Consider the following 16,920-nt stretch of genomic DNA (forward strand, 5'->3'; position numbering starts at 1 on the left):
GAAGCTTGGACTATCTGAGGGGTCCCTGGCAGTAGGACCAGGATCTATCCCTGGTGCATGAGCTAGTTTATTGGAGCCCATTCCCTATGATGGGATCCTATGCTCAGCCTTAATGCAGTGGGGAGGAGCTTGGTCCTGACCCACCTTAATGTGCCAGACTTGGTTGACTCCTGATGGGAGCCCTTACCTGTTGGGAGGAGTGAACTAGAGAGGAGGAGAGGGGACGGGTAGGAGGGAGAACTGTGGCTGGAATGTAAAATAAAAAGATTTAAATTTTTAAAAGATTCATTATGTGAAAAAAAATGTATTTTCAATAAAAAGCGAACCCCACCAATTTTTTTTTTTTAAAAAGTAGACTCAGATATTACGAGGTGAAAGCTGAAAGACCAGAGCAACCAGCCACTAGTTCTTACTTCTACCCAGTCCTCAGACAGAATGGGGCATGCTGTCTCTATAAATCCTCAGACTAGGGTCTGGAGAGATGGCTCAGAGGTTAAGAGCACTGCCTGCTCTTCCAAAGGTCCTGAGTTCAATTCCCAGCAACCACATGGTGGCTCACAACCATCTGTAATGACATCTGGTGCCCTCTTCTGGCCTGCAGGCATACACACAGACAGAATATTGTATCCATAATAAATAAATAAATAAATTAAAAAAAAAATCCTCAGACTGAATGCCTTGAGCTCCTGTCTCCTTCCCACTTTATATTCCTCTCTCCACCCAGCCATATCCCTTCTTGTCTCTACCTTCCTAAAGGTATGCGACTCCCAAGTACTGGGATTAAAGGTGTGAGCCACCACCGCGACTCTGTTTCTCTTTTAGACTGGATCAATTTTTTTTTTTTTTTTTTTTTTAGTTTTTCGAGGCAGAGTTTCTCTGTAGCTTTGGCGCACTAGCTCCTGTAGACCAGGCTGGCCTAGAACTCACAGAGATCTGCCTGTCTCTGCCTCCCGAGTGCTGGGATTAAAGGCGTGTGCAACCACTGCCCCGGCACTGGATCAATTTTGTATAGCCCAGGTTGGCCTTGAACTCACAGAGATCCACCTATCTCTACTTCCTGAATGGTGGGATTAAAGATGTGCGCCACCACTGCCTGGCCTCTGTCTAACTAGGGATTCACTCCACACTCTGATCCTCGGGCAAGCTTTATTTATTATAACACAAATGAAATATCACCACATAAAAAAGAAATATCACATTTCGCCTTTTTTTCTAAACTAAAAAAGGTTATAACTAAGAACCTATAACTCTCCCTCTCAAAACCCTCCAATCATTAAATCATTTACTGCATCAGATAAATTGTTATTAGGTAACCCGGAAAAGTTTTAATGACCATTATATAAGCTAAAACAAAATTTTGGTTTGTTTTAAAACTGGATTTTATATCTTGCAACATCCCAATAAGAAAGGAAAAAGCATTTTTCCTGCCAACTAAATAGTGATTAGTTAATTGCTTGTTCTGTGACGTTTATTGATAGTTCTGCTTTCCTAAGGACATTGTGATTGATGTTGATCTAGCACTGTGCGGAGAAGGCCCAGAGAACAGTAATGATCATGACTTAATGCTTGAGTAATGGGATCCAAATCAAAAATCCTATATACTAGCAGACCTTTGCTGTGGGTCTTGTACCCTGTAAATATTTGTCACTTGTATTGGTTTAATAAAATGCTGATTGGCCAGTAGCCAGGCAGGAAGTATAGGTGGGGCGACCAGAACAGGAGAATTGTGGGAACAGGAAAGGCTCAGTCTGCAGTCGTCACCCAGATGCAAAGGAAACAAGATGAGAATGCCTTTCTGATAAAAGGTACCAAGCTACATGGCTAAGACAGACAAGAATTATGGGTTAATGTAAGTTATGAGTTAATAAAAAGCCTGAGTGAATAGGCCAACAGTTAAAAAACAAAACAAAACAAAACAAAAAAACCTAAGGAAGTATATTGACTCTTGGATGTCAGTTTTTCAGATTTGAAGAAACCCAATATATGTTTTAAAAACCACAGCGATTTTTAAAAATCCAATTCAAAATACTAGGAGTCTTTGTAAAGATCTTTTCAGTGATCAAGTCACTTTTAATTCTTTCCCAACATTTATTCATTCTTCATTCAACAAACACGCATTCAATGTCTACTACATGACAGTCAGTGTTCTATGCACAGAGAAAACTGTCTACTTGCAATTCACATTCCAGAGTGGGAAAAGAAGCAGCAAACAACAGCAACATAACAAAGATGGTGAAAAAATGACATAGTTTAGAAGGTGACACAAACTCAGAGTAGATTAAGGAGATCACAAGTGGAGATGTTCAAATTTAAAAGGCATAAATAATAAGGATCACCACTGAACAGGTACTGGGGCGCCAACGGGTTCAGATGACAGTTCTTTAGAGGTCGGTGGGAAATAACGATAATTACATTTACTTTGTGATATGCAGTTCACAAAGCTGTAGCACTTAGCAGGAGCACCGAAGTAACTTACATAGAGTGGAGGGGGGGAGTTACGTTTGGCCATATCAATGTGGCCATATCATGTGCCACAGGGTCTACTCACACGCAAATTAATATCCAGCGGCAGGTGGCTGGGAATGCTGACCGGGAGCCAGAGCCTGGTATTTGAGACGCAGTGGTTGACTTGGGATCACTGGAGTATCTATGCTGGTCTGAAGTGCAAACGAATTAATGAGCTTGTCAACAGAGAACAGAGCAAGAAGAGATCAAGGGAAGACCTCGTTTTTGCGTGCCTACATTTTAGGAGAAGAAGACAAAAACAGAGAAAGGAGGTTACATCTGGATCCTGATCAGGCTGTTTTAAACATTCCTTTGTTGTCTTATTTTTTCCTTAATGCATGCTAGCGTTCTTCACGACCAAACAGTTCTGCCACGCTACACTCCTTTTCATGTGGATCTTTCTTGAAGAAAGGTAAAGTAGAAAAGTTACAAGCTGGATTAATTTTCTGAGCATCTCCGGCAAGCTAAGTGTTCAGGGCTCCACCCACCTCCCACCAAGTTATCGCCCTCTGCACTTTATTTACCTCCTGACATTAATGCTCAAATGCTCTCCTCCTCCCCGTAATCTTTCTCAGCACCACTTCTCTGAGGCCAGAAGCATAGGGAAGACTTAGTGAAACAAAAGACTCGTTGAAAACCAAATCACACAAATAGCCAACTCCAAATACCAACCGCTAGGATTCTGAATCCTGCACCCACAGCCTTGGCCACCAGCCCCACCCTCTTCTCCTCTTGGTTCTTTCCGTAAGTCCCGCCCCTTCACCAAGTCCAGCGCTTATTTGCTGGCGCTCTCCTTCCTCTCCCCATTGGTCTCACTTAGCCCGTTCTTTCACGCCCTCGACTCAGCTCCGCCCCTCCCGCCGCAGCAGCACTGCGCAGACTCGGGGGAGGCCCGAGGACCTTTTTCCCTGTCGCTTTCCCCTTCTTCCCAGCATTCCTTTTTCCTCGTTCTCATGGCGCACAGGGTTTTACGCCAGCCGGCACTTCGCGCCTAGGGCTTTGGTGACGTCATGTTCCTGCGCCGCGTGGACGCCCGCTGGTGAAAGAAGGAATAGCCCCGCCGCCCTTTGCCTCCTTTTGTTGGGCTGCCGCTCCTTCCGAATCATGGCGCCATCGCTGTGGAAAGGGCTTGTAGGTGTCGGCCTCTTTGCCCTAGCCCACGCTGCCTTTTCAGCTGCTCAGCGTAAGTGCCTGAAGGACGGGGACCTCTTGTGGGACACCTAGGGCTGTGTGGGGGCGCTTCCCCGAGGAACTGTCGGTCCCAGTGCCGGCGGAACAGCCTTTGGGGTGACTAAGTAAAGCAGTTTGGGTCCTCGGTGAGGGTTGAGATCGGAGGGCTGTGGTACAGCCACCACAGAAAGGTTAGACGAGCCGGCTGAGACTCGAGAGCGGATTCAGAGCGGTGTCTGTTCCACTGCTCAAGACACGAGATGTCGGATCAGACAAAGTGTGGGATTGAGAACTTTGAATGCTTGTGGCCTCGTGACAGTTAGGTAGCCAGCATCCTGGGCGCTCGGCTGTCCAGGTAGAGTCTGAGAAGTTAAGTGACCGTTTGCCTCCGGGAGGCAGTGTGACACGGGCAAAGAGCAGTGGACCGGTAGCATTAAAGGGCTGCTTGTTAAAATTTTGCTTAACTGTTGAGGCTGTGTGACCTTGGGCAGCAGGTAACGTCTGTTGGGTGAGTTTTAATTTGTTGTCTCAGAGGACTGCTTGAAGTTGCTTCTGCTTTTAGATGCTAGAGGTTCCGCGGTGCCACAAGGCGATTCTTAATAAGCTAGTGAAGAACTAATTACAAGAAAGCATCACAGTAAGATAATGCGGATATGCTAAAGGGAGAGTGTGTATGTATAGGACCCGCGGGAAGTGTCTTAGAGCCTTGCTGCTCGTGGTCACTAGGACAGCATCGTGGCCATCACCTGGGAGCTTGTTAGTAGACACTCAGGCTCCACCTCAGACGTAGTGAATGAGAATCTTCGTTTTAATAGATCCCTGGGTGATTTCCATGCACGTTGGTTTGTGAAGCAGTGTCCTGGAGGAGATTAGGATACACTGGAGTACTGGGTTATTTTCGAAGTAAGCTTTGGCTCTATTATATATATATACAGTCGTAGAGCAAGGAAGGCCCTTACTGAAAGTCCAGTGTCCTCATTTCAACAATGAAGAAATGTGGGCTGGAAAAATGGCTCAGTGGTTAAGAGCATTGCCTGCTCTTCCAAAGGTCCTGAGTTCAATTCCTGGCAACCATATGGTGGCTCACAACCATCTGTAATGAGGTCTGGTGCTCTCTTCTGACCTGCAGACATACACACAGACAGAATATTGTATACATAATAAATAAATAAATATTAAAAAAAATGAAGAAATGCCTAGCTAGTGTTAAAGTGCCAGGTTAGATTTCATTCAAGCAAGAAAGCTAGCTAGAAGTGGGACATTAGAAGGTTAATTCAAAACTACTTTTGATATTGGATTGATTTTTTTTTTTACTCCTTTTCTTATAAGTTTTGTAAGCTCACATATACTCTGCCTGAAAGCATACCACATTCGCTCAAAACAGTTTGGGTATTTTAAGTCTAGAGTACGTTATCGAGTGAGTAGGAATTGTCCTGCTTAATCTACAATTAAGATTTTGGATTTTATAATTGTCAAGTGAGTACAGTGCATTGTGGATTTGTAACTGCAGCAAGACCTCTGTAACGCCGTCGTGAGCTGGCAAAAGACTAGCATCACCTTTGACACTAGTTGTGTCATGTGAAATCGTGGCATCAGATAGCATCCTATGATGGTGTCGCATGCTCATCTCTGCCATAGTGACTTTTAGTATAGCGGTGTAGCGATCATGAACTAAGTAAATCCTGTTTAACTTGCACATCCCATTTTACTGTGGAGGACACGCAGCCAGATGCGTGGTTCTGTAGTCCTGTGAGTCTAAGAAACATTCTGCTCACTTTCACATTTTATTCTATTTATTTGTTTTGTTTTGTTTTTCAAGACAGGGTTTCTCTGTAGCTTTGGAGCCTGTCCTGGAACCCCCTCTGTAGATGAGGCTGGCCTCGAACTCACAGAGATCTGCCTGCATCTACCTCCCAAGTGCTGGGATTAAAGGTGTACACCACCACCACCTGGCTCACTTTCACATCATTTTAATACTGTACAAATGAAATACATGTTGGGGTTGCAAAGGATGTCTTGAGTAAGGTGCAGAAATCATAGGAAATAAAAGAGTTGGTGTTGTGTAGGATTCAGGGTTACCAGTTTCCAAATCCTGATCCTTCAATCCCTTGCTGCCTCCTGCAGTTAAGGCAGCAGCAGAATTAAGTAGTAGCGGGGACAGAAATTGATGTCCTGAAACTTCAGTTACACCACTACACTGAAGAGAAACATTTCTAGTTTTCACTTTGGGTTCACTGTACAATGGCAGGGTCATAGAGCATTGAAGATATTTGTAGTCCTAGTGATTATTAAATAATTATGACTTCTTTGACCACTTAGTGAAAGGAAGTTTGAGAATGGCTAGGTTTTTCTATACTAATGAATGAAAAATTATGCTTAGTTATTTCAGTTTCACACTTGGCCATCTGTCAGTCATTTAAGGTAATAGAGATGGGCCATGGCAAGCATAAGCTAATTCATAAAGGTAAGGCTGCTGACTGCATGGGAAGAGGGTTTTGAGGAATTTGGGATTAGCATTACTTTATGTAGCATATAAGTCGGCCAGTTCTTTGGTATATTGATTTTCTTGCATTTTAAGAAAGGAAAATGGGCTACAATTTCCTTAATGGTATGTTTCTGGTTTATAGATCGTTCTTATATGCGACTAACAGAAAAGGAAGATGAATCACTACCAATAGATGTAAGTTGGTCATTTATAGTCCATTAAGTTCATATTTAAAATCAGCCACTTTGCTTATAGTAACTTTTATGTTATTTTATTATTCTTTTATCATTTTCAGGCATGATATGACATCTGTTACCTGCTTTTTTTTTTTTTTGACTTAGAGTCTCACTGTGTAACTCTCGCTGGCTTGGAACTTGCTACATAGACCTAGCTGGTCTCAAACTCAGAGATCTTCCTGCTTCTGCCTCTGCCTCTGCCTCCTGAATGCTAGGACTAAAGGCCAGTGTTACCTTGCCTCAGCTGCACCTGCTTTTATCACTCCATAAAATCTAAAGATCTTAAAATCTTAAAAAAAATTCTATTAGATCTTTTTATCAGACATAGTGGCTCACAGCCTTAATCACATCATTTGGGAGATTGAGGCATGAGGATTGTTGTGGATTTGAGGTCAACCTGAACTACAGAGTAAGACCCTTTGTCAAAAAACAAAAAAAACTAAAGAAGGAAATGGGGGCCTTTCTAGAAGTTTCTGTATCCACAGTATAAAATGGCCTTTTAAAATTGTCATTTGGCTCAAGTTTTTATAAAATATCCTTTTTTAATATTTTCTTATGTGTGTGGGTGTTCATGCCATGACACAAGTGTGTAGGTCAAAAGACAATCAGCAGGAGTCAATTCTCTTCTACCATATGGGTCCCAGGGGAAAATTTTCAGGCCATCAGGCTTGGTGGCAAGCATCCTCACCTACTCAACCATTTCACTGGCCCAATAGTTCCGTTTGAAAAATAAAGCTAAAAGCAAGCAATGCTGACTGTACGTAAAAACTAAAGAAGGTAGCGTTTAACCTGAATTAATGCCTGTTCCCTACTTATAATTTATTAGTAGATTTAAACTTATATGAATAGTGAATTCTTTGTAACAGAATTAAATAATAGGTATAAAAAATAATAAACTAATCACACAAAATTCAAAGAATAGCAGCAGCAGAACTGATCCCATTCCCTGGCAATTTCACATTTATTCATAATATTTTAAGGGCTATCAAGAGTTTAGGCTTTTTCTTATGTATATACAGTGTTGTCTTAGGTGCATGTACTTTGTTTTACCAATTGGAACAGCTTTGGGGGGCTGGTGAGATGTCTCAGTGGGTAAAAGAGCACTTGCTGCCAAACTTGATGATCTGAATTTAATCCCTGGAATCCACATGATAAGAGAGAACCAACTTCTGGAAGTTATCTTTGATTTGAACCCTTACACTGTGGCACCTATGTTTCCCCTAAAACAAAATTAAGATTGAAACTACATCCTTTATAAAAACATTATGTATGTAGTTGAAAAATTGTTTTTAAGCCGGTTGTGGTGGTGCACACACACCTTTAATCCAAGCACTTGGGACACAGAGGCAGGTGTATCTCTGAATTCAAGGACAGCATCATCTACAAAGTGAGTTCCAGGACAGCCAAAAGATTATGCAGAGAAACCCTGTCTCAAAAAAAATATGTTTTTGAAATTAAAATATATTTGGATTATTTCCTCTTTCCTCCCTCAAACCCTTCCCATGCACTCACCCCTTGCTCTCACTCAAATTCATGGCCTCTATTTCTTTAATTTTTGTTACATGCATAAATATATATCTATATATTTGTAAATATATAAATACAAGGGGCTGGAGAGATGGCTCAGTGGTTAAGAGCATTGACTGTTCTTCCAAAGGTCCTGAGTTCAATTCCCAGCAACCACATGGTGGCTCACAACCATCTGTAATGAGGTCTGATGCCCTCTTCTGGCCTGCAGACATACACACAGACAGAATATTGTATACATAATAAATAAATAAAATATTTAAAAAAAATAAAAAAAATATATATAAATACAACTGCTCAGTTTCTATAATGTTACTTGTATGTATATGATTTAAGAGATGACCATAGGGCCTCAACACTAGACAAAGAAGCACAGACAACTAAGGAATGCTGAGAGTAGGAGAGATGTCTCATCAGGGAAGAGCCCCCAATTCGTTATCCAATACTAAGTATATATGTCGTCTTGTAGTTAGCTAGCTTTACTTTTTGCTTTTGTTTTGGAGACAGGCTGTGTGGCCTAGGCTAGCACTGAAAGTGAATATAACCAAACCTGGCCTTGAAACTCTTGATTCTGCTGCCTTCATCTCCTGGGTGCTACTCCACCTAATTTATAGTTAGTTTTCCTTGGCCATAATTTTTCTGGGACATATTTTCATGGAAGTTCATTGATTTACCACATTCTTGCTGTGTTATATGAAATACAGTCTCCTTTGGGCTAGGGATGTAACTCAGTACAGTGTTTGCCTGGCATATACAAATCCCTGTGTTTGATCTTTTTTACCCAATAAAGTGGGCATGGTGGCACACACCTATAATCCAAGCACTTGGAATGTAGACCTGAGGCTCAGAAGTTCAAGGTTTTCCTCAGCAACATTGAACTGAGACCCTGTCTTAACAACAACAAAACCAATCAATCTCTTTGGTATAATGGTGATTGGAATGTAGAGTAACATTTCAGATGTCATTGGGTTTTAATTTAGACAGTCTTAGCTTGTGGCTTATTATGTCTCTGGTTTTTTTTTGTTTTTTTTTTTGTTTGTTTTGGTTTTTCGAGACAGGGTTTATGTCTCTGTTTTTAACTAAAGATGTAGTATATGTGGCTGTTAACTTACCCTCCTTTCACTTTTTCTTTTTGGTAGATGTATACAAACATATACATGTACTTTTATATCTTTTTAAAGTAACTTTCTTAGGATTCTCAATTAGCAAATTTTAAAATTTTGTGTAATTATAATTAAGAAAACACCCATAATGCTGTGTTGGTTAATTTCAAACATGAAATTAAGCATTGTTGCTTGTACAACCTGTTTGGAAAGCGGTTTGGTATTGTGTAATAAATCTGAACGCACACATGCTCTGTACCAGGAGGCATGTAGGAATATTTCTGTTGACCTTGTAAAAATAACAGCAATAATGAAATAAATCATGATGTTTTCTTATGATAAGCACTAAACACGATGAAAGGACTTAGACTTCTGCTGTGGGGGTGAATCTCACAAATAACGATGAGAGAAGACAGACTCAGAAGAACGTATTGGGGTGCATTTAAATGAGATTCAGAATGAGGAAAAGTAAACAATAACATGTTTAGAGGTTCATGAATTGTTCAAAAACAGCAAGGAACTGATTAATGCATAATTAAGTACAGTAGTTAACTTTAAGAAAAAAGGAAAGGAAATAATGGGACAGGGACTTGGAAGGTTCTGAGAAGCTGGGTTTGATGGTATGCACCTGTAATTGCTGTATCTGGAAGAGCTGATGCAGGAAGATGGTGAGTTTAATGCCAACTTGGGATATATAATGAGACCCTGTTTCAAAAAGAGAAGGGGAAGAATTGAAAGTTTAGTTGTAGGAAGGAGGCTGCATGTTGGTTCCCGGCCACCCAGATAGCATAGACCTGAAATAATCACACAGAAACTGTATTAATTAAATCACTGCTTGGCTCATTAGCTCTAGCTTCTTATTGGCTAACTCTTACATTAATTTAACCCATTTCTATTAAACTGTATATCACCACATGGCTGTGGCTTACTGGGTAAAGTTCCCAGCGTCTGGCTCCAGTGGCTCCAAGGCTTCTCTCTGACTCCGCCCTTCTTTTTTCCAGCATACAGCCTAACTTTCCCCACCTAGTTCTGTTCTTCCCTGCCATAGGCTCAAAGCAGTTCTTTATTCATTAACCAATAAAAGCAACCCATAGACAGAAGGACCTCCCACACCATTTAGTTGGTTGGCGGGTACGTGATACCTTTTATTGCTCTTCTTTATACTGTGCTCATATATTTTGTGCCCTCTATGATAATGGCCAGTAATGGAATAACAAAAAGGAGTTTTAGTTGCTCTTGGAAGCAGACACTGTTTGGTACTTGAGTTCTAAGTGACTTGGTACCAGTCAGTATTTGGCAACTTTGCTTCTCTGAGCATGTTGCTAAATTCACTTCCTAAGACATCAGAAGTGTTATTGTATTTAAGAAATTTTATTGTGTCTGAGTGCAAATTATTTCACGAAGTGACTCCTTGCTGAGTAGCAATGGGGAATGCTTGTTAGAACTTGCATCGGAGGGGAAGCGGATTGTCAATTTTCCAAATAGTATTCACATGCTGTTTGTTAATCTGCATCTTTATACTCACAGATAGTTCTTCAGACACTTCTGGCCTTTGCAGTTACCTGTTATGGCATAGTTCATATCGCAGGAGAGTTCAAAGACATGGATGCCACTTCAGAATTAAAGAATAAGTAAGTTCCTTTCCAGAAGCATTTAACTTCTAGAGATTTGTTTTCTGTACATGATTTACAGTGTGATTTTAGCTACACAATAGTTGGTTTCATTTATATCCTTTGATTATGTAGTTTGTAGGAGTAATGAGGCAAAAGTACCAAGTCAGTGTTTGGTGTCATAGGACAAGTAGAAGTTGAAAACCAGGCATAATGGCACACACCTGTAAGCCCAGTACTCTTGAGGATGAAACAGAAGGATTGTAAATTCCGAGACAGTTTGGGCTACATAAGAAGACCCTGCTTCAAAACAAAACCATAAAAGGAGAAAAGTAAAAACAAGGTGGTAGACTGTGGTTCCTGCTAGTGCCCTAAAATTACTGGTTGGTTAGAATGTGAAAGACAGATGAGAATACTTATATAGAAAATAGCTCAGAAACATTATCCAGGTTCCTTCCCTCTTTTCCCTCTTCTCCTTCTGTCTTCCCCCTTCTTACTCTCTTATCCTCTTGTCCCAGCTTAGTCTTTGGAAGAATAACTGAATTTTCTGTTTCCTCTGTCATTTGAACCTAAGCTGTGTCCTCGGCCCTTTTTCTGTCTCTAGATTAAAGAACATCATTATTCTGTAAGTTTCTCCTGTTTTTTGTTTGCTTGCCTTCTCCATATTTTTACTTCAGTTTGTTCAATTCCATTTCTGGATTTTCCCTACCTTCTTTATTTAGAAACAATAACCCTTTACAGTATTTTCTTAGAAGAATTCACAGTAAACATCTGTACACTAGAGGAAGTTATTCCCCTTCCATTTACCTCATTATTCCCATTTATTTTAACATTATTTTGAAAGGGAGGGAGTGGGAACTGGGATTTATATGTAAAGTGAGAAAACATAGTTTTTTAAAAAATAAATTATTTTTAAAAAGAAATACATGATATTAAAAAAGATTTTTTTTTGTATTTATGTATATGTGGCTGCATGAGTTTTTGTGCACTGTGTGCATGCAGGTGCCTGTGGAGGCCAGAGAGAATTGGATTCACCTAGAACTGGAGTTAAAGGCAGTTATGAGCTACCCACCCAGCGTGGATTCTGGGAACTAAACCCTGGAAGGGCATATATTCTTAACCCTTGAGCTACGTCTCCAGCCCCCCCCCCCCACCATATTTCCATTTGGATGGTTAAGTGGGGCTAACTTTGAGATTTTTTTTCCATAAAGGGAAGATTCTCTGGTTCTTTTTTTAGGAAAATAATATTTAAAAACAAACACTAACCACTCATATCTCAGGACATTTATGGACTTTTTTAGATGATACAAATCTCACTGGGAGAGTCTTCGAAGGATCTCAGGCAAGAGGCCAGAAAAGAAAGGAGCCAAACCAAATGGCGTCAAGTAGGGGCAGCAAAATAGTTGAGTTTGGCCAATAGTACATACAGAAGGCCAAAAAGGATTTTTCATTGTACTTGAAAAACAGATCCTTGAAATGTCTAAGGCTTAGGGCCAAAGGAGAATAATCAGAGGTACATCTGTGTGCTAGCATTTGACATATGATTTATCATAATCTACTGGTAGTTTGTAGAGATGACTGAAGTTTATCTAGTATTTCTTATTGTTGACAGGTGTTCTGGAGGGAATCAATGGCTGAAGAAAAAATCTGAGAACTTTATGGTCATTTCCAAATTTCTTACATTGTTTGTATAGTAAAAATATGCAACACAGTGTGATTACCATTTGTAGTCTAATCTCAGATTTATTATTTAAAAATATAATTCACAGCAAATTCTTAATTAATTAGAAGTCTGCTCATTTTTCAAATGTGCTATTATAAAGGTTTATCTAAACTTGGTGCTCTTTTTCTTTTTAAGGACATTTGATACCTTAAGGAATCATCCATCTTTTTATGTGTTTAATCATCGTGGCCGAGTGCTGTTCCGGCCTTCGGATGCACCAAGTTCTTCAAACCTAGATGCATTGTCCTCTAACACGTCATTGAAGTTACGAAAGCTTGACTCCCTGCGCCGTTAAGCTTTTTACAAATTCAATAATAGGACAGACAGAGTTGAGTATTGGAGTTTGGGGTGTAAAACACTCCCCCCAACATCAGTATTTATATTGCTATTTCGGAGCTAATTAAAATACTCTATGGCCCTTATTTGTACATTGTTGAAATCAAATGGTGTATAAGTTATCTGTGAAATGAATCTTCGAAGTTTCGTATAGAGGTTTTTGTTCATTTGAAACAATTCCCATGTTTTGTAAAAGTCACTGTTTCAAACACATTTCCCAGAAAAATATTGGGGTTTTTGTGATTATTTATTTTCATAGATTTCTTTTCTTTTGCACTACAGGTTTTAGGAATCCTGAAAATACCATGTAACACCTGCATTTTGCAGCACAAGAGTCAAATGGTCTTCAGTTCTTATTAGACCAACTTCTTGAAGAAGACCAAAATGGTGACTTTGCAGGTTTTTTAGGTCCCATAAAGAGTGAATCTGCTTTTACAGATACTTGCCAATTTTTATTTTATCAATGGTTTCTCTCCAGACCCCACTCCCAGATTCCTTCTAACATCAGCTGTCTTGTTTCATCACTTCTGAGATTCTGTGTGCAGTGAGCAAATTTTGTGTCAGAAATTCTGTCATACGTATTTAACAAGTCCATCTTGCTGTAAAATTACTCATGTTGTTTTGTTGTAAACTCTTTACTGATAGTGTAAGACTAGTTGAAAGTAGACCAAAAGGAAAATTTGTGACTTCATTATCTTGCCTATGTAGAATAGTATTGATTGTGGAAAACTGATTGTCATTAGCCAGTTTCACTCATTCAAAGTCTTTTGGCTTATTTATTTCATACTAAATTGGTGAATTAGTAAAAATAAAGGAAATGTCTCATTTAATCTAAAGGCACACACAAAGAAATTGGGCCAAATATGTTCTAATTATTTGGAGCTAGTCTATTTCAATTCTCTTAGAAAATTGAGGTCATTTAAGAAGTTGCTTTGTAGCTTCTGATTGAGAGCTGGCTTGGAGTCTTCATCTTCACTGCCATGCTGAAGGTGAGCAGAAGGACACAGCATTGAATGTTTTTCAGAAACAGTAATTTTACTTTTAGGAAAATTGGAGTCGCTTTTTTAGCTAGGAAACTAAGAGGCTCCACATTACTTTGCAGAGATTATAGCTTTCCACAAGCATCAACACATTAATTTTGTTAAATTATATAGGCGTAAAGGGAATAACTGCAGATTTTGAAAGGAAACCCACCTGAAGCTTGTTTGTTTCTTTGTTTGCTTGTTTGTTTGTTTGTTTAAGGCAGGGTCTTGAGATCCAGATGTTCTTACACTTGGAGGCATTTTTTTCATTAAGAAAGAACCTCACTCAGCCTTTCTACCCAGTAATGCACAGCCTCAGAGGACAAGATTGTGTTGTTGTTGGTTTGTTTTTGTGGTTTTTGTTTTTTGTGTGTACAGAAGATTTCACATAACCTGAGCTAGCCTCAACCTCACTATGTAGCCAAGGATGATCCTTATGCCTCCACCTCCTCAGTACTAAGATTATAATAGGTGCTGCACTACACCTGGTTTTCTGGGTCCTGGGGATTGACCTTATGCATGCTAAGCAAGCACTATACAAACTGAGCTACATCCCTGCTCCTTGGCATTGGATTGTGATTCTTTTGTTTTGCTAAGTCTATGTAGCACTGACTCTGTTCTCTATTGAGAACAACTAAGAAATCTACTTATCGCCTACAATAATTTAGAAACAGTCTAAAAATGTGAAGTCAAGCCAGGCGTGGTGGCATGTGCATGTAATCCTAGCACTTAGGAGGCTGAAGCAGGATCACAAGTTTGGGGCAAATATGGGCTATCTTAGTGAATCCCTGTCTTAACCCCAACCCCCCCCCCAAAAAAAAAGTCAATCCAAGGACTAACGTGATGCTAGTGAAATCAAAATGGCATGCCAGAAGCATGCTGTACCATCAGGCCTTTCTGCCATTCTCCTTGACTCTTACTTGATTGAAGAGCCTCATTTTCTTCTCTTTGGAGACTGTCTTCCCTTAATGTGTTTTCATAACAATGTTCCTGAGAATCTACACGCTTTGTAATTTCATCCTTTTAAAGGGCATAGTTTCAGATCTGGCCCACAGCTGAAATCCTAACACTCAGGAAGCCAAGGCAGGAAAGTTGTCACAAATTCAAGGCCAGATTGAAATAACACATTGAGACCTTATCCTTAAAGAAGTTATATAAACTTAAAAGAGTGCGATTAAGTAACTTTTAATATACTCACAAAATTGTACGACTACATGATAAATCTAGGCCATTTTACTATTCCTAAAGAAGCCATGTCTTTAGTAGTCACCTCTGATTTCTTCCCAGTGTATCTCACCTAGGTCCTAGGGACCAATAGTCTATATATGTATAACCTGATCATTTACTAAAATTTAATTAATGCAATATTTAGTCTTTGTGATCAGTTTCCTATGTGGAGTGAACACTCATCTTGAGAACCCAGAACCAAATACAGTGAGAGGAAGTGGTTGAGGTGCTGGGGTTGTAAATCTGGTAGAATGCTTGTCTAGCATGTGCAAGGCCTTAGGTTCATCCATAGTATCACAGGAAAAAATAGTTGATAAATTAATGGATTTAAAGAGAGAAAGCCAATTCCTGACAGACTCCTCAGTTAACCTTGTTACATAGAATAGTTTTCCTTCTAGCCAAACATCCATACTACTGCTTCTAACATTTATTGAGTTTCTACAATAGATATTACAATCTATTCTTGCCTACCCAGCCAAGAAAATACTGCTAAATATAATGCTAAAATTTTTTGGCAAATAATTGACATAGCAAATCTTAGATGTGTCTACCTTTGCGGACAGCTTGTTATACCTCAGGACCAGGTAAACATCCCAATTTTTTTTTTAAATCAACTTCATTGAATTTCTGCTATCTTCTTGAACTAAGGTACTATAAAATAAATAAGATTTGGGTGCATTGTAACAGTTCTAAGTGTGTTCAGTACAGAGTTTTATTTACAATACTGTGTGAGAGTCCATTACTACCTAGGGTAGTTCAAAAAACAGCGATGTGAGCTAGTGCTAGGTAAGCCTATACTGATGTGCTTTCAGTGACATTAAAAAGTTCTCCAGCCGGGCGGTGGTGGCGCACGCCTTTAATCCCAGCACTCGGGAGGCAGAGGCAGGTGGATCTCTGTGAGTTCGAGACCAGCCTGGTCTACAAGAGCTAGTTCCAGGACAGGCTCCAAAACCACAGAGAAACACTGTCTCGAAAAAAAAACCAAAAAAAAAAAAAAGTTCTCCAGAATGCAGGAACACACACTTCATAACCAGGGAACTAGCCAAATCTTATGGGCTAATAGCTCAGCTGCAGGGAGTAAAGAGTGTGAATTGGTGACAAGTATGCACAGTGACTCCCTAATGATTGCTTCCCAAGCACTTGTGGCATACTTTTGAGTGACATGACCAGCATCTTCCTGGCTGTACGTGACCTGTTTCCACGATGTATCGAATACTGTTTGTGAGCCTTGATGCCTGTAACACCAATAAAAACCCAATTTTTGGATATGTTTCCTCTCTTTAAATGACCTTTGCCCTGTCCAATAAATAAGTGATTGTCTCACCTTGTTTTTAGTAGTGTTTTTGTTAGTTTTTAAACGTTTAATCTCATTTCTTCAGCTTCTCTGTCTCCAGAAAAATGTGAGCTAATAGTATGATGCCTTTTTCCTAAATGCATACTCTAATGTCAAGTCTTCCTTTAAAAATATTTTTTAGCTTTTGAGATTATAATTACATAATTTCTCCCTTTCCATTACTGCTCCAACCCCTTCCATATACCATATAGCCCTTCTTACTATCTTTCAAATTCATGGCTTCTTTTTCTTTAATTATTATCACATACATATTTGAGATGATGATTCATTTATTTAGCCCTGACTGGCCTCAAACTCCCTATATAATCAAGGCTGGACTTGAGTTCCTAAATGTTCTGCATCAGCCTCCCACATACTGAGGTTACAGGTGTGCACCACCACACCCCACTGTGGATGTAAAGTCTTAATGTGCTTTTGGTTTTGCACTCACTGCATAATGTCACTTCTAATTGTCAAGTTCCCTGCAGGGGTACAGGACTTGGTCCTTGAGCAGCAACATGTAATCACTGCCTCACAAATACAGCATGCAGTTAAAATGACAGTCAAAAAAAGCCCGATTGAGCTGGGTATGGTGGCACACATCTTTGATCTACAAAGTGAGTCCCAAACTAGCCAGAGATGA

At 39.8% G+C, this 16,920-nt stretch overlaps 2 protein-coding genes across 3 annotated transcripts in view; one reads left to right on the forward strand and one right to left on the reverse strand.

Moving 5' to 3' along the window:
• The window catches only part of LOC121437418 (sodium/hydrogen exchanger 6), a 71,921-nt gene extending 68,733 nt beyond the window's left edge, over positions 1-3,188 (reverse strand). Inside the window, exons 1-2 of the mRNA XM_041637309.1 lie at positions 3,030-3,188; positions 2,549-2,738 (exon numbers count right to left, since the gene is read on the reverse strand). The gene's annotated coding sequence lies outside the window, so the exon portion shown is untranslated. The remainder of the gene's footprint in view (positions 1-2,548; positions 2,739-3,029) is intronic.
• Positions 3,189-3,541: 353 nt separating this feature from the next.
• On the forward strand, positions 3,542-15,450 carry LOC121437419 (ER membrane protein complex subunit 5). 2 transcript variants are annotated; one of them, XM_041637313.1, is made up of 5 exons: positions 3,542-3,688; positions 6,303-6,355; positions 10,554-10,657; positions 12,495-12,687; positions 12,978-15,450. In XM_041637313.1, exons 1-4 carry the CDS (start codon positions 3,610-3,612, stop codon positions 12,652-12,654), a joined length of 396 nt encoding a protein of 131 aa, XP_041493247.1. In that variant the 5' UTR covers positions 3,542-3,609; the 3' UTR covers positions 12,655-12,687; positions 12,978-15,450. The 2 variants fall into 2 exon arrangements, with proteins under 2 accessions (XP_041493247.1, XP_041493246.1); XM_041637312.1 differs by having other exon boundaries at positions 12,495-15,450.
• The last annotated feature ends 1,470 nt before the right edge of the window (positions 15,451-16,920 follow it).

The sequence above is a fragment of the Microtus oregoni genome, unplaced genomic scaffold (genome assembly GCF_018167655.1).
Source record: "Microtus oregoni isolate MIOR12 unplaced genomic scaffold, Mior012 000052F_007, whole genome shotgun sequence".
NCBI classification, from domain to species: domain Eukaryota; kingdom Metazoa; phylum Chordata; class Mammalia; order Rodentia; family Cricetidae; genus Microtus; species Microtus oregoni.

Coding starts and splice junctions, on each gene's coding strand:
- LOC121437419 (XM_041637312.1), top strand. CDS start 3,610: ATGGCGCCATCGCTGTGGAAAGGGCTTGTAGGTGTCGGCCTCTTTGCC. Junction 3,689..6,302: donor TGCCTTTTCAGCTGCTCAGC/GTAAGTGCCTGA, acceptor TCTGGTTTATAG/ATCGTTCTTATATGCGACTA. Junction 6,356..10,553: donor ATGAATCACTACCAATAGAT/GTAAGTTGGTCA, acceptor TTATACTCACAG/ATAGTTCTTCAGACACTTCT.